The sequence below is a fragment of the Falco cherrug genome, chromosome 13 (assembly GCF_023634085.1).
Source record: "Falco cherrug isolate bFalChe1 chromosome 13, bFalChe1.pri, whole genome shotgun sequence".
Classification (NCBI taxonomy): domain Eukaryota; kingdom Metazoa; phylum Chordata; class Aves; order Falconiformes; family Falconidae; genus Falco; species Falco cherrug.
This window is the reverse complement of record NC_073709.1, coordinates 31,915,916-31,943,576: the sequence shown is the minus strand read 5'-3', so window position 1 is coordinate 31,943,576 and position 27,661 is coordinate 31,915,916. Positions and strand designations below refer to the sequence as shown.

The window sequence follows — 27,661 nt, the reverse complement described above, 5'->3', positions numbered from 1 at the left end:
GGTTAAAATAACATTTATACAACATAAAAGCTTTTGGTTGCGGACAGGACTTGTTTTCTCCTGCACCTACTTCATTACTGGTGCAGGAAACACGGACATAAATTCGGTTGAGGAGCAGCACTGCAGCCTACAGCATCAAGACCTGTACTCAGAGTCCATATGTTAAACCCATCCTCTTCCCCTCTCCCAAGAGCTGCAATATTTAAGGTGATGCCTTAAACTAAACAGACATCATGAGGCTATTCTGTTAAGTGGGTTAATAGGCAGGAAAACCTCAGTTCTGGGTAACTACAGCGGCAGTAACACCAGCTTGTGCCCAACTTTTTGGCAAGCGAGTGAAAAGCACCACGCAGCCGCGAGGTACTCACTGAAGGATATTTGTTGTTCCATCTTGCTCCGCTGCAAATCCACCCACCTGTATCAAACAACCATCTTTAAGGGGCTTCTGTGGCCACATCCCTCAGGTTTTACCCATTAGAATTTGCTACCTTTTCTTCTCAGTTCTTGCTAACCAATAAAACTCGCGCAGACATACGTAGCTTCCAGATTTGTTTTCCACTGAACTATTCATTCTTTAAGTAGGTCATATTTGGGAGTGATGTGTCTGCTAAATACTTTGCTGGCAGAACAAGACGGCCCCATTACATATTGAAATTCATCTTAGAGATTTAAACTTAGTACGCAAGTGGCTAATATAATAAGCATGCGTTCTACTACATCAGGTTTTTTCATCATCTAGCAGAGCATTCACAGCAGGTCCATACCCATCATCAGCTGGGCTTCAGTACGTGCTTGCGACTAAAACTAGGGGAGCAGCGCAAAAGAAAATTATTTCATTTAAAAAAATATTAAACTTAAAAGCTTACCTTTGAGAGATCGGCCATGGTTCTGCTGAAGGACTGAAGTTAGGTAGTGAGGGGACGCTGACCTACTGAAAAGAAATTCAACAGGTCAAAGCCATGCCCTAATTAGCCAAATGATTTCTACAAAGCATAGTAGGCACAATGCTACGATCACAGAAAGGTGAAAACAAACACAACCCCATCACCACAGTTCAATGCACGAGCAATTTCTATTGTGATCAGTAGAAGGCTTGACCCAATGGTCGACGGTTTGTGTAAGCCATCATCAGCACTTGCAAAACACCTCCAAACACGCACACACTAAGCAAAAGTCTTGCTGGCAAGAGATACCGGCTTCTATAGATTTTATGTACCTGCCTAAAGGCTGGATTTTAAACAGAGATGTGTATTTTCTAGTAAGCCAAACCTACAAGTGAACAAAACATTAGCTTCTACAGGGATGCTTGAAGCCTATGAGCAAGAGAATGGGTAAGGACCAGTTGTGTCCCTCTGCTCTTTGAAATGGTGGTGGGAGATCAATAAAAACAAAAGGCAGTGTCGTGCAAAAAACTGGGGAAGAGCCAAAAACTAAAGCAAACCAAAATATCTGCTGATTTAAAAGTTATCTGAAGCTGGGCTGTCATGGTGATGCCGTCTGTTTATTTGCACCCAGCAAAGTCTTGCTTAATACCTTACAGTATAAAGGGCACATTGAAGCTTTTATATGATTTTCTGCTACACACCCAGTCCTAATTATTCATTTCATTATAAATATACCAGCAAACAGTTGGGAATAGATAAAACAGAAATAGTACACAACTATTAAAATTGCATGAAACATGGCAATGTGCATCTTTTACAGTATCACTGGAAGAATTCACAGAGTGATGAGCAGAATTTTCAAGCCCAACCTGTAACAGCAACCTCATGGGATTAATGGGGTGATTTCTACGATTAAGGCATGTTTAATATTTATCACATCTAGGCAGCACTATTTTGCAAAATAAGGCACAGCCACAAATCCCTCCAAAATCACAAAGCTGCTAAGTGCTTAACTTTTTTCTTTTTTAATTACTTGTCTAGATCATTAATTAAAACCCAAACAATGACTTTGATTTTTAAAATACCTTCTTTAAACTAACATCTTCATTATGTTCAGTTTTGAAGAAAATGTTTTTCACTGCTCCCTGGCCAGTGCTGTGGCTGCACATATCCCAACAACCCTGAGTTCAGCTACTCTGCGCAGCTGTTAATGAGGGATGCTCGGTTCATACTCTTGCTGCTCCGACTTGCCATCATATTATCCAAACCCAGTTGGCCACTGGTAACAGCTCCAAAGGTTGGTATAGTGCAGGAGGGAAAAAATCAAAGCAAGGTGGCTTGAAATACATCATCGAGCTCTGTAAGGAGCTCTGGCAGCACTGCAGCCTGCCCGGCGCCGGTAGCCAAAGCTACTGAAAAGGGGAGTAATATTTAAGCATCTCCCAATGTGGTAACCAAAGGGAAAAAGATCCAGCGCAGCCGAGCACAAAAAGCTCACTGCCTGGTATGTTTTCTTGTAGGGGTGATGGAGTGCAAAGGGAGCAGATCCAAAAACAGGGGGGAGGGAAATTAAAAAAAAAAAAAAAAAAAGAAAAAAAAATTTTTAAAAAAGTCCCAAGGGAAGCAATGGACCCATCCCAACGTGGCTGGCTCTGCAGATAAACCAGACACAGAGTTGCTGAACAACTTCATCCTTTTGCCTGAGCTCAGATCCTTCAAGAATCACACCCACATAGAGCTTTCCTAGAACCAATCAAGGCTTAGTAGGCTTAGTATTGATTAAGACCAGCTATGCATCTGCATAATACACTTGCAAGATGAGGACCCTGGCCATCCCGAGAGCCCAGGGATCTAATACACGTAGTACCGGAAAGAGAAGGCAGCCGAGGGCCTCGCACTGCCTTGTTGAACAAGCTGTGCAGAAATAAAACGCACCGGTGACGCCAATCATCTGCGATAAAACAAATTTCAGTGTAACTAGACACAGATTACAGTTTGGAAAGCTTCTGCTCAACGTAACACCTTAAATTTCATTTTTAAATCCTGCTGAATGATAGGTATATTCCCCGCAAACAGGCTGTAACCCTCCCACAGACAAATTCAGAGGCTCTCACAGCACAATTCCAGCATCACCCTGGAGATGGATCTGGGCAGCCCTTCCAGCCTCTCTCCAGCTGCACCTCCGGGCACACACGGCAGCCCCTTGGGGGCCCTTCCCCAAAATTCAGCCAGAATTTCAATCTAATCCAAGATTTTTTAAACGTGAAAGGGAAAAAAAAAATTAAGTCTGTTTTTCAGCATATGACTGAAAGCCGTACAAATGTTTTTTTATTATTAAAGGAAAATAAACCGGCTTTCATTAGGGAGAATTTCAGCAGTGCTTTTATTTTGTTGTCCTTACAAATACCAGCGCTGCACAACCCTTCACATATTGAAGTCAGTGGGAATTTTGCCATGTGGCTTCATTAAGATCAGGATTTCCTTCTAATTGTGATTGTTGGCAAGTGTGACTAGTTCTTCAGTGAAGGAAAAAAAGAGTTACCAAACCCAACAGCTTCAAATTAAAGCCCTGATCTTGCAAGTACTTCAGCGTTCAGATAAAACCTCTCATTCCCAACACCTAATTTGAGTACGTTGTATTTATACAACCTGGGCAAATCACACCTCAGTGCTTGTATCGTTGGACTAATCTTGAAGACCTTGGAGATATTAAAAGCTTAACTGGTCAAGGCTCTGAAGGACCTGCCCTAGGCTGAGGCTGTCGTGATCCTCTGCCCCTCTGGCTGGGTAGACAACATCTAGAGGTTTCTTCCCATCTGTATTACTCACTAAATTTTGAAGTTTGACAGTCATTAACATAGCTTTCAAGGACCAAACCTTCACTCAAGTTGTACCAGATAACAGAAGTCCATGCCCTTACGTAGAAACATTGAAGCCTGTAAAAGCACCAGCATCTACAGTCCCATGACAGTAGTTTTAATCATCTTTGACCCTGTAAAAGCCACTCATACGTTCCAATTTGACTATTTCTTAATACTTAAATGCTTCAGGGTTATTTCAGTAGTGCTCCCGTTCCAGAAGAGAGCTGGAAAACAGAACACTTCTGCCTAACTCGTTGAAACCTAAGATGACCCTTCACAGCTCAAGACGTCTGGAAGGTCAGAGACCAGTTAGTTACACCTTCTGGGTTACTGGAAGGTCAGAGACCACTGTTGCATCTTGTGGGTTACAAGCCCAACTGGAAAAACTCATGCCACTCAAATCTTCACCACTGCCAGACGGCCGAGGCTTGCACGGGGGTGCCAGCTCCCAGGGTCAACGTCCCGTTGGACCCTTAGAAACATCTGCTCAACGTTATCAGTTCTACATCCTGCTCCGGTCATCCCAGTTCCTCCTGTTTATTAAGGAAACTCCTCGCAGTAAGGTTAAGGCACAGGGCAATGTGCAGACCGTAATTATCTCTTATCTCACCCAGCTTCTTCGCTGAACTAGACAAACCGGCCGCTGCCTACCTAAGAACTGAGCTCACCAACAGCAACGCGTTCCTCTCTGCTGTCTGTCCTCCTCCTCCTCCCCGTCCTGCCCCTGCAGGCTGACCCAGCTGCTGTTCCTCTACTGAGAGCACATGACGTTGACTTCAAATTCTCCAAAATCTGTTGCCTAATCTTAAAATGTGTCAGATGAGGAAGCCCTGATTTCAGAAGCCTTGCACGCTCCACCTCAGAGTGTGTTTATGGTAAAGGCTGTTCTTCCCATCGCTGCTGCAAAATGCTTTTTGAGAAAACACCTTTCTCTCAGACCAGCCTCTCTAAGCACTTCAGGTTGTAGAAAACTTGTTTTTGACAACCGCATAGAATATATACATTTTATATCCAGACAAGTGACTTACAGGAGAAGACACACACCTCCTCCCACGCTAGCAGCACTGGGCAACCTAGACCAGTCCCGGTGAACCGTGCTTGAAGCAGAATTTTGCTCCAGCTCCTGGGACCACCTGCCTTCCCCTTCAGAGAAATGGAGCTCACCAGTAAACACCCAGCACAGCCCTGACCACCTTCTTTTAAACACTCCCCCAGTTACAAAGATGACTCGGACATGAAGCCCAGATCTGCTGCCCGAGCCCATCGCATCTCCCCGCCTTGCCTAAGCCCCACTCTGGTTCCTCTCGCGGGTGGCAGCTGGTAACAACACATCAGTATCTGCGTGGACATCTCTGCTAGGTGAGCAATGAACCACACACCCTGCTCGGACAAGAACATTCACCTACCTTGGTGGTGACGCTGGTGGAGTATAAAATGCAAGCGCTGAGGGAAAAGGCTGCTTTTTCAGGGCTTGCACGAGGTTAGGCTTATATTCTGGGTCAACGCACCATAACGAACCCTTTCCATTCACCTGCAAGAAAGAAGGACTACAAATTAGAAAGCCCAGGGGCCAGGCTGTAAAGTCGTTTCTAATTTAAGATTCCCAAGACGCAGCACAGTGCAATGATGTAGGCATCCCCCACTGTACAGCTGGTGTACATCAGCCTCGGGCAGCTCCATCACCTGTGGATGCTCCCGACCCCAGCGTACGGTCCCAACACCATGGTTACACGGTATGGAAGCACCCCTCTTGCAGCTTGGGATAGCATCTCCAAAGCTCCTCTTCTAAAACCTCTGTTTCCATTCATGTTTGTCCACTGAAAGCTGTAAAACTTATTTTAACGTGTGGTAAACACGGCTGTGAGTTTAAGGATCCATCCAGGCGACAGGGAACTGACAAGCAGCCTTTTCATTAACAGGTTTCTCAGCAAGAAACCAAAGCACCTTTCCCGTCACGTAGATGTGGCCACACGTGCGTTTAACTCGACATTGTCCTGCAAAAACATCTTGCCAGATGCCCAGCTACAAAATGGAATATTCCCACTTTTTCAAAATCTGAAAACCTAATTAATGTATTTTTGATGCACCTAACAATGCAAGCACCACCTTGCTAGTCATTCTTGATACTAAATTTTCTAAGCCGAAAGTGAAGCTCCTCTCAAGGGTTTCTTCACGTATTTACTACATAAAGAAATCACCTGCTTTTTGAGCCTGCTAGCTCTTGCAACATAAGGAGGAAAATTAAATAGGAAAAGTTAAAACAATCCTATAATCACTGACCTAACAGATCAGTTAACAATCCTACAGGCAGTGGCACCAGGGTTTTTTGGGGGAAAACAGGTGTTACAGGAGTGGTCGTGGTCACAGCAGAAGGATGGGGCAGCTCTGCACCTGAACAGGAAGATCTTTCTAGGGGGTTTTAGGGGGAAAAGTCTCAGAGCAGAAACCCAAGCTTTGTGGATGTAGTGGGTTTGTGTGGCAAGGTTTTGGTAGCGGGGGGGGTGCAGGGGTGGCTTCTGTGAGAAGCTGCCAGAAGCTTCCCTGATGCCCGATGGAGCCAATGCCAGCGGGCTCCAAGATGGACCCGCCGCTGGCCAAGGTCGAGCCCATCGGTGATGGTGGCAGCACCTCTGGGATAACGTATTTCAGAAGCGGGGGGGCAGGGAACACTGTGTGACAGTTTGCAGTGGAAGAGAGGAGTGAGACTGTGAGAGCAGCAGCCCTGCAGCCCCCCAGCTGGGGCAGGAGGAGGCTGGGGGGCTCCAGGCACCGGAGCAGAGTCCCCGGCAGCCTGTGGGGAGCCCCCGGCGGGGCAGGCTGTGCCCCCAGCCCACGGGAGAGCAGACCCCCACCTGCAGCCCATGGGGGACCCCACGGCCCAGGGCAGGGGGATGCCCGCAGGGGGCTGTGACCTGTGGGGACCCCACACTGGGGCAGGGGGGTGCCCGCAGGGGGCTGTGACCCATGGACAGCCCTCGCTGGAGCAGGGGCAGAGTGTGAGGAGCCCTGTCCCTGCGGAGGAAGGAGCAGAGACACGTGATGACCTGACTGCAGCCCCCATTCCCTGTCCCCCTGTGCCACTGGAGGGGAGGAGGGCGAGAAATCGGGAGTGAAGTTCAGCCCGGGAGGAAGGGAGGGTTGGGGGGAAGGTGTTTTTATCTGTATTCAACGATAACAAATTAAACTCATTTGCCCAAGTCAAGTCTGGTTTGCCAGTGATGCTAACTGCTGAGTGATCTCTCCCTGTCCGTGCCTCAACCCACGAGCCTTTCGCTCTATTTCCCCTCCTCCGTCCAGTCTGAGGACAGTGACAGAGTGGCTTTGGTGGGCACCCGGCATCCAGCCAGCGTGAGACCACCGTGCTGGAGCCCCTCCCGCGAGCCCCCAAGGCCAGCCAGCCTCCTCCGGCCAGCACCAAGGGGGTATTAACACCATGTTACGGACGGATACTCCGTGACTGACTTAAGCCTGAATAAGGACCCGCAAAGTGTTGAAGTCTGCGGTCCTGTTTAAGTCCCGGGGCTTTCCCTGAGAAGAGGAAATACTTCGCTCTCAATAGTGAAAAATCCAATCAGGGAGAGCTCCAGCTGAGCAGCAGAGATGCTGCTCTGCAATTTTAGTTGAAGCCACCGCCTTTCATAAAGATCTCCGAGCTGCAGCATCTCTGAGTTTATTTTTTTTAACTTGAATCTTTCTTATACTCTTTCCGTGCTCAAACTGAGCACAGCCTGTAGGACGCCCATCACAAAGCTCACCTTTAATTAAACAGCCGTGGTGGCTGGCAGCTGATTTAGCCAGCTAGGTACTAACACGGAGTATCCTCCCCACTGGCTTTATTCACCATTTCAATGACAGACTAACACCGTGATCCCTTTCCTGCACTTCTCCCAGACCCTTTTCTCCAGCATCCCAAGTCTGGCTCACTTTATCATATCCCCCCCACCCCCCCTTCGGTAGCTTTGAGGCTGTCGCCCTCAGGGAGCAGCAGGAACTCCCCTGACCAGCAACCCACTGCTCTACACTGGTTTATCTGCTACTTTAGGTGACCACTTCCATTTGATACCTAATCCAGTTCAGCTGGGGCCGGCAGCCAGGACGGGCTTAGTTTCCCTCTTTCATCTTCCCAGCCACGCTCTCCCACGGCTTGTGCCCTGACAACACAACACAAGGGTTTGGGTGGATATTGCAACAGCGAGCTGAACCAGGGCGCACCCTGAAGCCATGCAGACACCAATGCAAGAGGCAATAAACAGGGTGACTTCTTCTTTGGGTAGTTAGCTTGGGTTAGATGTGAGACCACGTTTCCACCCACCATTACCTGTACTAAAAGCAGGCATTGAGCCAAAGAGATGATGCCCGCAGGGCTGCTGGTGTGCACCGTTTCACTCCCGTCTGCTGCTTAGCAAAGACACCCCGTGGAAATCCAGCACAGGTCTGAAGTTAAGCGTCATGCTTTAGGGGCAAAGCCATGCACAGCTGGAGCTGGAAATCCCATCGAACACAGACACATCCCGCCTTAAAACAAACCAGCGGTCTAACCACTGGCTTCACATCTTCAGGGGCACCAGGGCCACAGCAGGTACACTGGGAGCCAAGCAGGCGTCCCAGGGACTGGCTCCCGCATCCTCCCCTTGCTGTGCATCAGCTCCAGCTCCCAGCCACCACTACCAGAGAACCACTGGAGATCTCGTCTGGATGCTGCAGACAGGAGCTCAACTGCAACTCTGATAAGAAAGGGCATTCCACCTCGTAAAACCTATCACCTGGGGTAGACCTTGACAAACCACTTAGATACAGCAGCACCACAGTACGTGCGTGCAGAAAGGCTGATGTATATTTTAGCAGAGATGTGACGTACATACATCCTGTTTCCATGGCATGAGAAGTTCCTTCTCTCAGCTGCAGTGCTGGCTCATACCTCCGGGCAGCTACTTTCCCTTCAGCTCATTAAAAAAACCCAACCCACCCCCAAACGCAAGGCACACTATTTTTCTAGCCATCCAAGCAAAGCCAGCCTCCCCCCAGTCTCCGCTGAACACTGTCCTAGAGCCCCGAACACCCCCAGCCCGCTGCGCCAGGCGGGGGGACGGTGGTGGGGTGGCTGATGTGAATACACACGCAAAGAGAACGACCACCCGTGGCCACGGCTGCGACACGCTGGGGAGCAGGGGGGTGCCAACAGCTCTGCAGAGCGAGGAAGCTGGTGCTGCGGGGTCACCCGCACGTGCCTCGGATGTTTTGCCAGGATCTGCTCCAGCAGGGTCTGGCAGATTAACATCCAGGAGCAACCAGCACACATGCACCTGCAGCATCTCCTCCAGGTTAGCACCAGCGCCGTGAATCCAGTTCATGTGTCCCCAGACCGCCCTGCAGCGCCAGCTCATGTGGGAAAAATCAGGGGATTCACTTAGGACTGCACGCCCAGTCCAAACCCAAACATCAGCTCTATGGCCAATGTGAGGACGGACTCTTCCTACTTTTTCTGCCAGACCTCCAAGGGATGATTTCATAGCAGCCAGCCGGCAGCAGCAGGCAGGAGGTGTCAGAAAGCAGCCTGCCCCGGGATGGGGGGGCGCAGACCCTCCCCTGCCGGCAGACGGCTGCACCCTCCCCAGACGGCAGCCCAGAATCGTTTGAAAGGCTTTAAAACCCTTTTTACCCCGATGTTACTAAATAAACCGCGCTCCTCTGACGCAATGTTCCACGGCCTCTCCGCTTCCACGGAGGCAGAAGCAAGCTGGCTGCGCGCTCCCTCCAGGACACAATTAAATGCCGTTAACAAGGAAAGGGAAGAAAACACAAAATGATCTTGCCCTCACAGCGAAGCACCCAGAGGCATGGCTGGCACTTGGTCACAGGCAACGTGATCAGTCAAACGAGCTTGTACCGTTGCCTGCTCCAAGCCACGCACCACAGACGTATCTTGCCGGAAGAATTTGGAGCGGTACCCTCATGACATCCTTTTCTAAGCAGGGCAGAGGGTAAAAATTTACCTACCGTTTGTTGGAAATGGGGAAGCTTCAGCAAAGTTTCAGGAGGGGCTTTTGGGGGGTGTTTTTTTAAGGTAAATACTGTTTCTTTTCTTAAGAATTAGACAGCTGCGCAGGCTCTGGAGCCCTGGGAAAATGCTGCCAGAGCACATCAGCATCACCTTACTGGTAGTGGTGGTAGCTATTCTGCATTTTGGTTTTCCGTTGTAGGAAAACATGTAGCAGCAAGCCACCCTTTGAGCCCGCCAGTGCTGGTGGAGGACTGGGCAGTCCCAAGCTCCTGCCACCCAGATGCCAAGACATGAGGTTTGACCGGTAACTCCTAAACCACGCAGCTCTCCAGGCGCAAAACAACCGAGCTTTACAAGGCCGATCCACAGACTCGTACACCAATTCAGATTTCCCCTCCCTGCCCTAATTCTTCTGCAACTCGTGTCTCCCTTCCCGGACAGAGCCCCCCAGTTCTCTAAGGGCACCTTGGCCACCTGCGGCAGCACGCGGTCGCTGCTCACATCCACGTCCTTCCCAAAGGCACAGCTTCCAGCATCTCAGTCTCTCCAGCAGAGCACCTGGAGTCACATTAAAAGCCTGTCCTAACTATGGGGCAGTTACCGGACCTACCACACAGCAGCAAAAAGTCATGGTTGTTGTTTTTTTTTGTTTCAAGGCAAAGCTGCTGCTGGGAAAAACACCGCCCTAACGATTTCCTGTAAAAGCAGGGATACTGAGAAGTGGTGATGATCAGCCATACCGGTACAAGGCAGTCCTCCCCGATGCACACCCAGCTCCAGGACCCCTATCTACAGCGAGAGGCTGTCAAGCACGCCAGGCATTGCATGCATGTCTGATAACAAGCCTGTTACCACTTAGGCTGACCTCCCAGCATACAGGTCCGGGCTTTGTTTGTTGACTTTTGGTATGTGGTTTGTTGGTTTATTTAAGTCAGAGCTGGCTCTTTGAGGAATGGGATGGGAAACGAGAAAGGGAGGAAGGAAGTCACCAGTAAAATCAAACGAGCCAGAAGCAGAAAGAATTTGTACAGAAAAGAGCATCCTTGACTTTAAGAAGCGAAGCTTGTGTCTGTGCCGTGCAGAGACACACACTGTTATGTCAGAGGTTACAGCAGTACAGTACAGTAAATGCAAGAATTAAGATGGTTGTTGGGAAGCTGGAGCTGTGCTGAGTGTAAAAGAAGATCGCAAGTCAAAGAGTCGGTTTAATATGCCAGACAGCTTTTAGGCTGTGCAACGCTCAGCCACGGACATACAGCGTGCCTGCAAGCAAGGGTGCCTTGCAGAAGATCAGATCTGCCCCCAAACAGGCAATACCCTGCTCGCCAAGTGGGGAAGCTGCTCGGCATCCCACGGTCTCTTCTGCTTCCCTGTGCAATCCTAGCTGTGGCTGTGCTGGAAGAGCAAGGGAGGAGGAACACATCCCGAAATTTCAGTATTGGAACATAGAGCTACCACCAGTTTAAGAAGCTTCAGCAAAAAAGGCATCCGAAGGCAGATGTCTGTAATTTCAGGCTGGGTATTGCAGACTAACAAAATTATAAGTAAATGGAAACGGGGTCCTTCGCAATAGCACGTTAGCCAGCTTTGGAAAGGACACACCACAGCTAGCTCTGCCCAGGTCAGCACCACCTAACAACCCCGAGGGACTTGCATCCTGCGATTCGTCAGAAGCGGCGTTCCCAAACCATCTCCAGCTGCAAATCAAGTGTTAGAGGACACGGAGGGGGAAAAAACCCCACCCAAAGAGTCTTTGAGAACAGTTTTCTCCATTCCCCCTGGATTTCAAACGTGATCCCCCTCCCTCCCTCCAGGTCTCACCTTGCCATGGCTTCTTTCCACCTTTCGGAAACACTTGTTCAAGGAGAGGTTGTGTCGGACTGAGTTCTTCCAGCCAGTGGGTGCCGTGGCAAAGTAGGGGAAGCGCTCCAGGATCCAGCTGTAGATTTCTTTGACTGGCAAGCTCTTGTTGGGGGAATGCTCGATGGCCATGTAAATGAGCAGGCTGAAAGAGTAAGGGGGTTTGGAAGTGGAGGATTTTTTTTCAGGGTTCTGGTAGCAGGACGGCGAGAAGGATGGCACGCTGTCGCCCTCAATGTCGTACAAGGGGCTAACGATCGGAAGACCTTCACTTCCGAGGCTGAAGTTTGTTAGAAGGTTAGTACTTTCATGCAGCCAGTTCAAATTTGTGAGCTCGTCGTCCGCCGAATCTCTGTCCACCACGGTGGCCTTTGGCTTGCCAGCATCCCCTGCATCGGGCAAGCTTCCCATCCCGTGGCACTGCCGTAGTCCCGCGGCTTTTTCTGCTCCTGGTGTTTCAGCTTTCTTATCCGGAGTCATTCCAGTGACTGGACCCATTTAGCTTTATTGGTCTGCAACAAAGGAGACAGTCAGAAAGCAATGCAAACCTGCAGAGCCACGTTCAGTGGGAGCCCACCAAACCCAAAGGCAGGGCTGTACTGTCCCTGCGCTGCGCAAGAACACTGCGGCCACTGGTGAGAGGCAGGGTCCAGCACCAGCCCCTCCATCATCTCATGTGTTAACTCCCCTCGGTTTATAACCAGAACTCAAGGTAAGCACTTGGAAACTGCCGTACCTATCTTGAAATGCCAGTGTGGACACAGAAATAATAGCTGTTTTGATGCCAACACCTGATATCTGAAAAAGACCTTAACAGGTAGGATCTAATCTGCTCAGCTCTCACATTAACTCCTTAGTTATACTCATTATATTGTAAATTGTATATTGTAAATTTAGAAGCGTTTGCCTTTGGTGCCCAAAGAGTCAAAAATAAGTTGTGAAACTTAAATCAGCGTAAAGTGAATTTGTGGTCTCAGCAGAGATGAAGTCTTTACAACCCCCTGCAAGTCGCAATCATTCCCAAGTACTGCCACCCGTTTCTACCAGGGAAATATCTGGCCAACATATCAGTCCATCAGCTGGGTCCCGTGGAGCTGCCCGGGTCCAAAAGACCTTCTTTTTCCCCTCCTGCAAGGGCTTGCTGCCCTAACCTGGGTTCCGCTTCCTTTCAACAAGAAGGGACCATCCGCTGGGGTGGCAGCTCAGACCACTGTTGCAGAAATAACGTCTGACCACTTGGGGGTTTTTTCCCTAGGTGAGAAAAAAACCAAATCAATCATAAAATGATTATCTATAAAAAACTGCCACCCAGAATGCAGAGTCTCACAGGCTACCCATGCTCTAGAGGCATTACGCTAGCAAAAACCATGCTGCTTGTAGAGCTTTACCTAGGCTCATGTAGCGAACTATCTTATGGCAACAGCTGTTTTTTCCTGCTGATGTGACCACGTTCGAGCCTCGCTGTGCCCGCAGCTTGGGCTAACACAGCTGTGCCAGAAGTACAGACCAATAAAACCACTCTGCAGATGCGGTGTGGGTACATATATATACACACAACCCTATATACCGGGGCTACAACAGCCCGCTATAAATGTTTAAGCATTGCAACCATGGATGCAGTTCACCAACAAAGCTGATGTTCATATATACTACTAAAAAAAAAAAAAAAAAAAAAGGGTGGGGGGTAAAAAAGAGAAAAAACCCAACCTAGTTCCCTGTCCCAGTACACGCTACCATTCTGGTTTCACGCTCCAGCTCCTACCGCAAGAGCTGAATTGCAAGACCAGGGCAGTTTCCCTATCCCACCTCACCCGACAGCTCTATGCAGGTACTGCATGTTCTCTTACAACAGTTTTTACTAAACGCACGGCTTTGTGCATGTGCATCTCCTCCTACGAAGCGAGGGCAAGGAGCCGGCACAGCCTGGCTGGCCACCTACAGAAGCACAGCACCGGCTGGCTCCGGCCCCACCGCCTCACCGTGCCCGTGCCGCTGCACTGCCCGACCTGCCGGGTGATGCTTTTGCACAGCCTCCTTATTTTGGAGGAGGGACGCAGCGTGTGCGACGGAGGCATGGCGTGGCAAGGCAGAAAAGCAATGGGATACACCCAGTTTACACTCCCCAACAGGATCCAGAGCCCTGCCAGCCCCTGCCTGGTGCTGTGCAGGCATGGGGTGCAGAATTTGTGCCTCCCTCAGGAAATGCACCAAGTTTCCCATCAGCAATTTCTTCTTTCTTCATCTGCTCAGGGGCTTTTGTACCAGCTATTGCAAAGCCAGTTTGACAGTAACACCTGCACCTATGCTTACCAGTACTGGTGCTGGAAACCATCCCCAAATTTTCTATTTAAGTGCAGGGATGGGTGTGAGTAACTACCAGCTCAGTCATTAAAAAAAAAAAAAATAAATTAAAGCAAAGCAGACTGCTCAAATAGCTGGTCAAAAATAGCTTTGCTCTCCCTACAATTTACTTCTCCCCCAAAGCATCAGAGCAGATTTATATTGGCAGTCAGTGATGGCTGGCTTTAAACACAGCAATATATACATATGCTTATGTCACTTTTGCAATCCTTTAAATTCAAAAACAAACAAAGAGCTAGGGATAAGATCCACACCGTGAGGCAAACCCCAATCCTACTGCAATGTGAGTTGCACCGCTTCCCTTGTAACGATTAGCTCTACCTCCTCGTTCAGCGCCTCTTTCGCCAGCTACATACTAGCTTACACCTCTCAGCTGTGTACTAATAATTTTAGCACTCGGTTCATGTTGCACGACATAGCCCTTTGCAAACCTTCAGGCCGCACAGTAGATCAAGAACACACACACACACATGCAAGTTTCAGGTCACTATATTTATTCCTTTGAGTGAAATGGGGCAATAAAGTCTGTTTTACAACACAAATCTGGCCTGGGCACGCTCACAGTCTTCTCAAACACGTGGAGGGAAGAAAAACACATTTAACGCATTAAACTGGCACTTCAAATCAGGTAGGCTTTGTGGTGTCAATGCACTATTTGTTCGCAGGCTATTATGTGTTAGCAGAGAATCATTAGAATAATAAATACCCTACTTCAAAAAAGAAATTATTTGCAAGCAATATACTTAGAGTAAGTAACATTGGCTAGTGCCACATTTCTCTTTGCAGATGCATCACAAAACCCCACGTCTGACGTTACCTCCTTAGTGCCTAGTTCACCACCTGGCACATCTTCTACACGAACACATCAGCAGAAATTAAAATATTTTTTCTAGAAAGCTATAAAGGCCATTATTAAATTGTTCTCATCTAATAAATAAGGAAAAAAAATTAAAACCACAGCTCCATAACTATTGCAGTTTTCAAAGGGTGTTCTCCAGTGGTCTCAACGGAATGGTGCATCAAGGATAACTCAAATGTAGAAACAGCAGAGTATGCAACAGCAAGAGTTATTTCCATGACGCAATACTTAACTGCATTGCGATGGCAGTGACGAGATCGGTAACGTCGAGGACCACCAACAGGTCATTCTGGCAGTGCCTTTCTGGAGACAGCCAGTGGTCCCCGACAGCATCACCTTGGCCCCAGCCATGGAACGTGCTTTACGCCACGCTAGCCTGCCCTCGCTTTGCTTGGTCTCAGGATATTGTAACCTCTACGTCCAGTTTGCTCTGGAGTTAGTCTGAAGAAGAAACCAACATTGGCAGCACTCCTACCGCAAAGCCATCAGAGCTTACCCTGCCCCTGGACAAAGCTCAACCACCACAACTCCAAGGGGTACCCCCCAGCTGAGCTCATTAACAGGCAGATTAATGTTTGTCTCACCCCTCAAGCACCCAAGGGCCATGAGGACCACAGGACCTCCTCACCTCTCAAGGACCCAAGGGCCACGTGGACCACCGGGACTCCGCACCTCTCAAGCACCCAAGGGCCATGTGGAGCACAGGACCTCCTCACCCCTCAAGCACCCGAGGACCCCGTGGAGCACAGGACCATCTAACAATTCAGCTGAGTGAGCACTGCTTTCTGCCTGTCGCAGCCTGGTAGCGAGCAGTGCCACTGGAGCGTGTCTGAAGGCACACCAATGGTCAGCTCACGTCATTCACACAGACCCTTAATGACATCCAAAATTCACAACTTGTTTTTCTCCATGTGTGCTCTGCTTGGCCATAAGCAGACCGGACCGTGAGCACACAGGCTCCGAGCTGTCGTTGTCAGGATTACTAGATCCAATATTTGAGGTTTAATATTTTATATAAGGGGTCAGGCGACTCACCAAAGCTGTCGTTGCTGTAAGCTCAGCAGGGTTTTGTGGGCAGGGATGACCCAGTGTGAAAGCCACAGTAAGAGCAAGGAGAGCAGGGTGAGAAGAGCACAGCAGCAGCTCTGCAGTGCAGATGTCGTGATAAAACTTTATACACTTGGACCCTCAATATTTTTTCCTGACGTTTCTCACTATTATGGGCTGGGGGGGCTGATGCAACAAGGCTAGAGGACCTGCTCTCCACGGTGCTCCCAGGCAAGCCATGTTAGCAGCACCGTTGTGAAACAGGGAGGGCGGGGAAAGGGAAACCTGCCGGGATGGCCGGGCAGAGAGCGCACGTGAGCGTTGCAAAGCCGCTTGACGACTTTGGACAGAGAGCGCTGAAGCTCACGTAGACAGTGTAGTCCTTGATCCCCAAAGACTTGCCAAAGTTCTGGCTCCCAGATCCCAGTGAATTGTAGGGACCTTTTCACCTGCACATTTTAAAAGTTTCCTAGAGGAAACATGTCTATCTCAAGGGCTTGAAAGTCCATTACAATAAAATACATTACAAGAAAATAAAATAAAATTTATTTTCCACTCCTTTATTCCCTTACCACCAACTTCCCCACCGCTTCAGCCCCTCCAAGGGCAGCAAAAGCCTTGCAAGAAACCCACTTCCAAAGGACAGCTGCTGAGACATGCTCCCCATCCCTGTCCTACGGCTCTCGCCAAGCCACATCGCACCAAGGAGGGTGGCAGACGCATTAACCCACCTCGCTAACCGCCCGGCACGCTGTAAGCCCGGAGACACGCTGCCGTTCCCACCGGGACAGCCCCAGCCCACCAGGATGGCAGGCCACCTCCAGCCAGGCAAAGGCAGGAATGAGGGGCTTTAAGCACACCTCTGAAAAATGTGCAACGGTTTACGCTCCGTCCCATGTGCTTTGCCGTACCAGTAAGTACACATAACGCAGCAGGCTGCTGTTAATTAGGATTAACGCTTGCCTTGGCAAGTGGAGCGTCACGCACGCGAACCCTAAAGGGACCGGGGTATCCACCACCTGTAAGCGCCTTCAAAAGAAACGCCAACCAAAACACCTACTCCTCAAACGCAAAGTATCGCCGTGGAGGTGCATGCTATTTTGCATGTTAATTACAGAGAGAGGACCATGATTCTAGGGTAAGAAGATTAAAAGGCTGCGAAGTCAACCCAAGCTGCTCAAATAAAAAAGTTTGGGTGCATCAGGAAAGAGGTGAGAGAGACAACCTGCTTCCCAGCAGCCCTGTCGTTTTTGGCATCAGCCAAGAGCATGCAGAAAACCAGGAGAGGACCTCCCCGCTACTGAACGCCAGTCCTGCACCCAGCGCCCCCCGAAGTCCTGCTGCCCTGGCCACTGGTGACCCACACGGCACAGCCCCGGCTCCGCGGGGCTGCATGAGGCTGCAGCTGTGTTCCCGCAGGATTCTCTGGAGGAGAATCAGCGGCACAAGACGATATTTTTTGCAATCTTCTTTCAAATTCAGTGAAGAGCTCGGTTCGGGCAAGGTTACGGGGACTGGAAGGTCCTCAGCCTAGCAGGGCACACCTGGGGTTAGACGCCCCGTATACATCCGCGGCTCTGACTTCATTCTGGTGGACAGCCCCGGGCACCGCCATGCTCTGCCACAGCGGCGAAGGCTTTGATGCGAGAGCATTTTTGGAAGACAAAGCTGCTTTAACATAGGCCAATCGTTCAACAAATCCGGAAGCCCGCTCGGGCACCCCGCAGGGAAGCACGCTTTTTTGGTGGCAGCCCTTCTCCAAGCAGCCTCAGCCCCAGCAGAGTCCAGGCGCACAGGGCAGAGCCGCAGCAGATCACTCTGTCCCACCACAGGTGACCTTCTCCAGACGCAGCAGCGGGGCAGGTAAAAGCACACAGATGCTGGTTTAGTACAAAGGCCACCCCACCTGGCCTCAGCACCCCAGCAAGAAAGAATTTAGCCTTTTTGTTAAAAGATGCCACAGCCTCGTCCATGCCAAGCTAGCGTGCGAGCGGAGCTGCTGTTGGACCCTTCGTTACTCTCCGGTGCCGTCGGATGAAAGGTGCCATGCGGCACCTGCACAGCGTTAGTTCCCTAGGTTAGGACAACCTTCTCCACCACTAAACGTGCCTGCTTATTTCTGTAGGACCAGCCGAGCAACTAGGTCACCTCTGCTAGCAGTGGGAAGACCCAGAACCTGCTAACAGCGCAGTAAAATTTCCCTCCAGCTTTAAAAAAAATATTTTTTTTAAAAAAAGTAAATAAAAGAAATTACATTAAAAATACCTTACCATGCATTGTCTAAGCCTGAGGAGCGAGAATAAGATTTTAATCCCAGAGAAGAGGTTTTTAGCCATATCATGCTTACGTCAATGACAGCAGCCCTGCAGCCACCCTCTGCAGCAAGCTCAGGGTGCGCAGCCCTGGGTGCAGAGCCGGGGCATCCGCTGCTCCATACACAGCTCCTGTGCTAACACAAACAGGCTCTGGGAGAGTATTTAAAAAGACGAGTACGTGCTTTTGCATGCAAGCAGCTATACCAATAGTCAACTCTTCCATGGATTTTTTCATATTCCCTTGCATTTACAGGAAGCTATTGACACCGAGGCTTGTCCTGACTTAAATACACCAATGTATGCATTCTGCTCTTGAAACAACCCAAGAAATAAGACAAATACGTGACTGTCACTGCTCACCTGCACAAGTTTGGGATAAACTTCGAAGCCAGCCAGCACACAGCACAGGACCAGCTACAAGTTTTTGCATGTTAGAGGGGAGAGCAATAAAAAATAGTATTTGGCACAACTTGTGTAAAACGCATCAATAAAAAGCACTGCATCTGCTCGACCGGGAGCATTAAGAGCACGACACCAGACCATTTTCCCCTGCAATAATTTAACCGTCTCCCCCAGCACTCCTCTCCTTTGTCTGGGGCTGCCCTGCTCCATCCCCTGCCCACCTCGCAGGAGCGCTCGGCGGGCAGGAGGTCAGCTGAAATCCCCACCCCCGGCCCTGCCAAAGGCCTATATTTGATTACAACACTATATGATGTCACGTATCCAAGACAACTAAAGGCATTACGGTCTCCCGAGGACAAAACCGCCTCTCGGCCATAGATTTCGGCAAGCCGGGACCTGTTGTCTGCAGAGGAGACACCGGCAGCTGCACCCCCACGACAAAAGGCACCCAGAGATGCTCCTGGAGGCACCACCCATGGCAGGAAGGGCACTTCCAGCTCCTCATGCCTTGCAAAGGGGGGGAAATTGTTTAAAAACCCATTAAAAAGGCGGTTATCAGCTTCTCAAAGCCAGCCTGAAAAAAAAATCTAATTTAAACAAATGAAAGAACCAAAGAAGAGGACAAGCCATAAGCTCAGGGGTTTCGTCTTAACCTTGGCACGGGTGGGCTCAAAGGAGAAGAGGCTCTCCAGGTATCTGCTGAAACACTTCCAAGCCGCTCTCACTTTAATGCCCCTTTATTCTCCTGCATCCTGTGACACAATTAAAGGAGGGGGTGGGGGGGAGGGGGGGGGGAAACAACAAACAGTTAACAAAAATCAGTGAAAAGTTCCAATATTAGGAAAATTAAGAAAGGCTGCAAAATTTAAAAAGGGATGGAGTTAAACCCTCGCCATAGCCCAGGGAAGGGCAGGGAGTAAAAGAAAGAGATTTCACCTAACTTACATGAAAAAAAAAAATTCATTCTTTTAAGTACACATCTACACACAAGTGGGTTTGTGACTGAAATAAATATCTGCAATGAAAATGATATGTAAACCCAGCCATGCCCTGACCCCCGCGCACAGCCCTGAGCCTCTGGGCCATTTATCCCAGCGCTGCCTGCAGGGACTTTGCGATGGTGAAGCCTTTCCAAAGGCTGCAGTCACTGCTGGACACGGTTCCCTGTGCCTCAGATTTAAAACATGCACATGAAAACAGTCTAACAGAGAAACTGGGAAGCAGGGGGGGGGGGAAAAGAAAACAAATAAACAAGAAACAAACAGCAGTGAAATCTAAACTATTAAGAAAAGCCCTTGGTGTCCCAGAAAGGGGGGCGGGGGGAGAAGGGCTTCTACGAAAAATACTTTACTGCCAGTAATAGCTTTTCAAAAGATGCCTTCGGGTCACGTTCCTTAAATTCAGTACACTGCCTATTAAATGGACTAAAATGCAAAAAAATGTAAGCCATTGATATATTCACAAGTGAGCCGTTTGAGCAAATGCCTTGCAAAATAATTCTGATGTGAATTCCCTTCCCAGGGTAACCCTTCCACGTGTCCTTCTACCATCCCCTCGAAACAGAGGTGAACAGAGATACCTTTCAGCTGGTGTCAGTACCAATTTACCAACACCAGAAAACATAATGCTATCTTTTCCATCCAGCTTTTCTGCCTTCTTCAGCCTCACAGTACCAGAACTCCCCATTTTCAGCTGAAAACCAACAATTTGAAGCTTCGCCCCAAGTCACCCACCACAAGCTGCCACCCACTGCTGTCTCCCAGCTCCCGAAGCACAAGTTCTCCTCCAGAGCCTCAGGCACGGCACAGCGATGCTCTTCACCGCGCTGACCGCCCTGGGCAACTTACTCTTAGTTTTACTCCACAACTGTTGAACTTGGCTTTCTGTTTCACAATCAGTTGGTATTAGAATTATCCCTCTGCTCGTAATGGTTGTGGCATCAGATTATCTTCTCTCCTCTATGGTGAGCCCATACTGGAGCAACTGGCCCAAGCAGGGCTCTTGTACAGAAAAACGGCCCCGTGGAGTCCCACAGGGCTGGATGCTGAGGTACGCCTCCAGGTACCAGTGTCTCTAGATACAAGGCAGGCACCCACGCTGGCAAAACCAGACCGTCAGAGGAGACAACGCCATCCGATTCTTCTCACATGGCACGGTCAAAAGCCCAAAACCACACTAACTCCTACCTTTGACTACTCAGCATCCCTAAACCAAACCAACCTGGCTGATAACCACTCTGGTGACGGTCCTCACAGACCGGCGGATGAGGGACGAGGGATGGCTGGTGCCCGGCAGCAAGCCTCCCAGCTCCCACTCACTCCGCTCTACTTTGTGTAAGTTTTCCAGCCACTGAGCTCTCTCCACACCCAGTAATTCGCTTTTAGGCAACCACATACTTGCCCCAAATCTAAGCACGATGCAATCCAGTGAGAGTGTTACAAAGGAAACGAGCAGGGGACCGCACGTGAACTGGGAAACTAAAAGCAGCTACAAACTGCAAGATAGGAAGGCGCTGAAAATAAACTGAGAGAAGAAACAAAGCCTGAGCACAGTATCAAGCCATCAGAAGGACTTTGGGAACACATCCAGTCACACATCGCGACATCCACAGTCACAACGCGATGGCAGTTTGTACGATGCACACTGGTGGGACGCCCGGATGCGAAAGCAAAATAACACGAGAATCCAGCAGCGTCACCCAGGTACCGCCAGCGCTTCACAGGCTGAAAACACGGTCCCGCCGATGCAGTGCGAGGTACCCGCCGATGCCGGTCCAAGGCACATGGAGGCGTGTGGGGCTGAGGAGGTGTCGCAGAGAGCAGGTTTGTCGCTGGCCGGAGGGGACAGCCAACACCCGTCCCTACGTGCCATGGCTGGAGGATCTCAGCCCAGTGCTGCATTTGAAGGAAATCCTGTAAGGATTTTCTGCCGGCAGGAACTGGGTGAAAACATTCCCAGTTTGTAATCTAATCCTTACAGAGGGTGCAGGAGAGCAGGGCTGGGGGTGGATTTCTGCAGCAGCCAGTTTAATGGAGCCCCTAAGATACCCTAACCCTTGAGGGGAAAAGTAGGGAGCTCCGAGTCTCATTTGAACAGAACAGAAAAAACACTGGAACACGTTAGGGGAAAAAGAAAAAAAAGTCAAAATCCACATTGTTGACTTTTGGTATAAGTCTTCTTATCTGCACAGATCCCAGGCTTCTCTGAAGATGGCCCTGGCACGCGAGGAGCCATGCGGTGACGGGGTATTCCCACCCCGGGCACGGCAGCTGGGTTGCCGGTTGCCCCCCAGGCAGACCTGCAGGCACTCGGCACTGAGGAGCCCTCAGCCGCGCTCTCCGAAGGCGAGTGCGACCAACCCTCATGCTGCCACAGCCGTAACGTTCTACAGGGAGGAGGCCGAGTACCTGGGGTCACAAAGACGCTGGCTGGCGTCAGGCAGGACTCCTTCCGTACGACACGATCTATTCCCGGAGCACGGGCGAGCTGTCTCCCACCTGCTGACTTTGACTGTATTGTGCCAGTACCCCAGAGCATCACCGTGTGCTTTTACCCAGCATGGCGAGGATGGGATGGAGAGCTCATCGTCACGCAGCGTGCACGAAGTCAGAAGCCACATGGAACGTGACAGGGAAAGAATAAATACCAATCATACAAAGGTCCAGCCAGAAAAAAAGCAAAGCGGCATTTCAGGGTTTTCTTGTTTTACGTGTGTCTCCTCTGGGAGCCAAGGAAGCTGCTGGAGCCGGGAAGAGACACGCCACGTGCGCCCTCACCGACCCTCTCGGTGGCTGCGCCGGGATGCGGACAGGGCTCGCAGCCTGCAAGCGTGCACTTGCTGAGAGACGAAGCCGCGTGCTGATGTGAGTCACCGAACGCCGCTGACAGCAGCACCGCGGTGCAGGAAGTTGCCCAACACCATTTCAGCTGCCGAGCGGCCAGGCACACGCGCCGGGATGAGCCGCTCGCCGCCTCCATCTACTTCCCTCCAGAAAGTTACAATCAACGCAGTGGCACCGATATCTGAGCTTACACACCACACACCTCATTAACAGGAGGGGAGGGAACAGCAACAGCCACAACAAGAAAACTCGCGGAGCAAAAATGGAACAAACCAGACAGAATTTCCACCTGGGCTAAAAGGTATGCACCCATACCGCTGACAGCCTCCACCTAACGAGGACTAAAAGCTGCTTGTTACCGATTTACAGCCAGCAGAGGAAAGCTGCGTTCCCCCCAGCTCATTCGGCACCGCAGTGGTGCCTTAAGGCCACCCCGTTGAAGGAAACATCGTAAGGGGCGCACAGCAGCAGTGGCTGCGGACACGCCACCCCCCCTCCCAGCTCCCCTATGCTGTCACCCCGCCGGCTACAATCCTGCTGCCCGGTTTGCTCCGATGTGGTAACATGAACCTGCATTTGGAAAAAGTCTTCTGAGCGCCTGGGGTATTTCATAAATAGCAGCTGCTTTCAAGCACAGTGACGAGAAGCCAAGGAGCAATGATGGGGGAGGCAGGTGGGATTATAACCCCGGTGAAACCAGCATAAAAACATCCACTGTTCTTATGGGAACCAACATTTCCACCCAAGAGCTGCACCGCTTCCTCACCAGTTTCAACTCAATCCGTACACAGCATCCTCAGGCACCAAACCACCTCGTTCACCGAAAGAGCGTGCCTTTGCTCAACGTGTCACCTTTTCACATCTACTGCACCGAGTGTGCAGCACCTGTGGTTAACAAAGACGGTAAAAATCAGCTTGGTGTGCCCCTAAGCCTCGGTCTTCTCTCCCAGGCACTACACTCGCTCGTCAGACAGGCCTTCTCCTCGTCCAACGGGACCATCACACATCCCTGCGTCTGCTCCGTCACTTACTGGACTGGCACGTCCCGACACTGAGATAGCTGCTGGCCATGCTGGTGCCTTCCATCCCGAGCTCCGCAGAGGACACGGGAAGGCTCCTCAAGCAGAAAACCTGTGGCGGTCGGAGCCGCTGAGGTGGCACGGTCCTTGCTTGGTGTCCCTTTTGGATAAAAAAAAATAATCTTACTTCTGGGCTGAGCAATCCCTGTGGAGCTCCTTCAGCACAGCCTCAACAGCAGCACCCAAAGTGGGTCACAACTCCATCCTCTGGTCACCACGCTGCCGACAAAGACATCCGCTGGGTTTTATTCCAGCTGGGAACGCACACCTGAAGCAATGACACGGGGTCGGTGCCTCCAGCTCCCCCGGGGCAGCGCAGCACCCCCAGCACGCTCAGCAAGCCGGAGCACCCTGCATGGTGGCACCGCTCGGTTTATGGGCACATTTAAAAATACATAAAAAAAGATTAAGCACAGAGAAATGCTCTACACATATTTTAGGCAACTCATACAAAGTGAGGATTACCTTCTCTTCCCTGTCTCTACAAAACCCAAGTTTTCTGCAGCTGGAGACGAGCCCCCCCCCCCAGATGCCGAACCGCTGCAGCGGCACGCGGCTGAGCTCGGGAATAACATAGTCTGGCGCTAAGTTCATTAGCCCAATCTCTGTGCCGTGCTAACTGCCACTATATAGTTTTCAGTTCAGAGCTGATGTGTCCAACTACCTTCTGCAGAGCTTGGGAAACATGAGTTGGCACCTGCTAAGATAAAAAAAACACAAAAAAACCCAAGAGAAAAAAAAACCCACGCAAACAACTGCAAACTAGTCCAAGTTTTCTGCCATAAGGCAACACCGGCTTCACCGGCTTCATTTTTCTTGCACAGATGTAGCACGACACCAGCTTCTCGGAGCGGAAAAAAGACCCCAAACCAAGAAACAGAGGAGAAGTTAAACGATTCACACGGCAACATACTGCAACGCAACCGTTTCCAAAGCCCATCTAAACGCAAGTCCACCACTACCAACATTTGGAGAGTGTGCGCGTGTCCATATGTAGTATGTTACATACGAAATTGTCTTGATTTCACGGTTAGCCACACAGCTAACCTAGTCACCTCCGCAGCGTTCCAGTCCAGCCCAGTCCAGCAGTTCCCGCGTTACACCGTGCCCGCGGCCGGCGCCCAGGCGGGAAGGTGAGTCCCCTGGCCCCGCTCAAGGTTACTCCTCATGTTCTGCTTTTACTCTTTGTCCTCGCTCCTCTTTGTGCGGGCCTTGTCCCAATCCCAAATCTTGACGAACAAAAGCCAGTTGCCGCTCCCAGTGAAACTGGGAGAGCCAGGGTGGTTGCGTGCGGGCGCGGAAGCGGGGCGGCGGGGCAGGGGGCTGCTGCTGCCCCACCAGCCCCCCGCTCCCCTGCCCCACTCCACCAAAAAAACCCGTAAAAGCCAAAAACCACACACAGGGCCACACGCAGACCCCCTCACCCCCCCAGCCCTGCTCGGGGGTGCTCCCAGTGGTTCCCCAGAACATACGGGACCCCCACCAGGCGTCTGCCGCTCCCCTCTCACCTCTGCAGACCCGCACACCCGTGGGGGCTTCCCCCGGCTGGGGGCACTGGGGGCCCCGGGAATAAGGCCCGGGGGTGGTTACTGACTTAAATAAAGGGTTGGGGGGTCCGGCCGTGCCGCGCTGGGGAGCGCAGGCCTGCGCTGCCGCGGGAGGTCACCCGCGCAAATCCCGCGGAGCCGTCGGGGGAGGAGCTGGGGGGGGGGCACAGCTGCCGCGTGGGGGGGTCCCCCCGCACCCTGCGCGCCCACCGCCCCACGAGGGTCAGGAGGAAGCGCCGCGTTGTCCCCCGGAGGGGGGGGGTCGCTTTTCTACCTCCACACGTGGGGGCAGCACCCCCGACGGGGGGGAACCCCCCCAGCCCCCTCCCAACACCAGCGGGACGCGCCGCCCCGCTCGCCGCGCTTTCCCCTTCCCTTCTCCAACCCTCCCGGCGCCTTAAAAACAAAAAGCCCCCACCCTCAAAGCGGCCGAAAAGGGCGAAAAGTAAAGAAAATAAAAAGGGGGGGAGCAGTAAAAACAAGCGTGGGGATAAAAGGGAGGGCGGGGGGGGGGGGGAAGCGGCGGCTCCACTCACCGCGGTCATGAAGCCGTGCGGCCGGCAGCGCGGACACAATATGGCAGCGGGGGGATGTGTCAGGGAGCAGCTGCTCCCTGCGCAGCGGCGGCAGCACCGCCCTCCCCGCCTCCCCATGGCAACCGGGAACATCCCCATCCCCCCGCATCCCCACCCCCCCCACGCTGCTACCGCCTTCCCGTACCGCCCCGGTGGCCCCGGGGGGGCGGCGGGGCCACCGGGGCGGTACGGGAGGGCGAGGGGCTTCCCACCCCCGCATCCCTCCCCGCGCATCCCCGCTGGCTAAAAAAAGTTTCCACCCCCCCCTTTCATTTCAAGCATCACCCCTCCTTTTACTTTCGCTTCCCTTTCCCCCCTCCACACCCCCCCCCCCCCCCCCGGCCTCTGATTTTTTACCTCTTTACCCCCTTTTTGCCATTTGCCCCCAGTCATTAAACCTTTGATTATTTCCCCTCCGCCCCCCCCCTTAAAACTGAAGCCGCCGCCGTGTTTGCTCTGCCTGGTAGCACGTTGTGTTCCACTCGTGCCTTGAGCGTTCGGCTTTTCAAGGGCGAGAACTTCGCTGTTTGCTCAGCAGGGTTTTACACTTGGAGTTTTATAGCGTAATAAAGAAGTGGCTGGCAAAGAGAAATTTGGGGTCGAGGCCCATCTGGCGAAAAAAAAGTTTTTTTTCCCCCTCCCGAGGGTTCCTCCGAAACAGCTTTTGCCTGCCTCCTGATGCATTGCAGCGATTGATCAGGGAGGATGGGACCGTCTTTCGAGGAAATTGCCCCGCTCCACATCAGCAGGAGCCAGTTACCAGGATATTTTTTTATTCGACATAATTTCAGAGAACGACCTCTTGGGTTTTTGTTAGTGTTTTGGGTTTTTTTCCCCCCAAGTGAGGATGCCCAGCGTCACAGTGAGCAGAACGTTCTCCAAGATCAGAGGATTGAATCCTGCCGCAGCGGCCAGGCTCAGCCGCGCACGCAGGGGCTCCTGCCGGAGTGCACGACCCCACTTCAGAAACAGGGTCTGACTGCAATTTTCACCAGAATACATTGCTCCCGACAACTTTCATTTTGCTCCTACCTAATTCCTGCTGATGGGATACGCTACGATTCGTTCAACCTTTGCTTTTTACAGCCTCATAAGTTAGCCAGGGCCTTCCCACCCTCCCAGTTGACAAGAAAAGCACGCTCGGATTAATTATGCATTACTAAAGCCATCTAATGCTGAAAGCACCCTCCATTCTTAAATCACTAAAAATAGACCTGCCTCTGCTGGGACCAGCGGCGCTTTGCCTGTAAGAGGCTCTTTTCCCTAAATTCCCACCCCTCCGCCTCCCAGACAGCGTGCACCGCAGCTTGCCCGCCTGGCTACCACAGCTCGGCCGCCTGGGGGGGGCTGGGGGTGCCTGTGGGAATCGGGGGGAGTTGCTTTGCCTTTTGCCCGGCTGGGCAGAGACCTGGGAGAGAGATGTTTGAATCCAGGATCCCTTCGGCTTCAGCGTGTCGGATGAAAGGCTTGGTGCGGGCCACCGAGGGCAGTATCTATTCCCATCCCTTATTGCATTTACACCCTGGCCTTGGAAGTGGAGCTGCTCACAGGTTGTTTCTGCCTACCCCCCCCAAGCTCAGCCTGAGCTCAGGAGGAACCTACACCCTTTCAGTGGAAGAAAAACAAAGACACCCCCCAAAAAAAAAGCACTAAAAAGATAAAGCCTGAAAGTGCCCTGAAGTTGCCACCCCATCACGGAAATAAAAAACAATAATAAAACTTGGCCTTTGAACTGACATTTTATTTAAACCAGGGTGTAGCGCAACACTTCAAATGAAATAAAATGTTTCTACACCTCCTGAAAAATGTTGTCGCGCCTCTATCTTCCTCTGTCCTCTCTACTCCTCAGCATGCCCACATTAGGATTTTTTTGGCTTTAAACCATACTACATTGTTTAAATCTAGCAACCCTGTATCAATAAAGGCAGTAACCAGGATCTGAGGTTTTCTGGAGCACCTTCTGCATCACTCCCTTTCTCCAGCGCCAGCCTCCATCACCTTCACTCGCGCTGCCTGAGAAGTCGCCGG

At 51.1% G+C, this 27,661-nt stretch overlaps 1 protein-coding gene across 7 annotated transcripts in view; it reads right to left on the bottom strand.

Moving 5' to 3' along the window:
- Positions 1 to 25,721, bottom strand: part of FOXN2 (forkhead box N2) — a 34,296-nt gene extending 8,575 nt beyond the window's left edge. For 3 of the 7 annotated variants that reach the window (XR_008734961.1, XR_008734962.1, XM_055725787.1), the window contains exons 1-5: positions 25,595 to 25,697; positions 23,464 to 23,611; positions 11,568 to 12,118; positions 5,152 to 5,276; positions 867 to 931 (exon numbers count right to left, since the gene is read on the bottom strand). Coding sequence is in view for 5 of the 7 variants with exons in the window: in XM_055725787.1 (XP_055581762.1) it covers positions 867 to 931; positions 5,152 to 5,276; positions 11,568 to 12,104 (727 nt within the window). In the remaining 2 variants the exon portion in view is untranslated. Of the gene's footprint in view, positions 1 to 866; positions 932 to 5,151; positions 5,277 to 11,567; positions 12,119 to 23,198; positions 23,347 to 23,463; positions 23,612 to 23,779; positions 24,183 to 25,594 lie in introns of those variants that run through there. The other 4 variants (XM_055725791.1, XM_027806838.2, XM_055725788.1 and 1 more) reach the window with 4 other exon arrangements.
- Between the last annotated feature and the right edge of the window lie 1,940 nt (positions 25,722 to 27,661).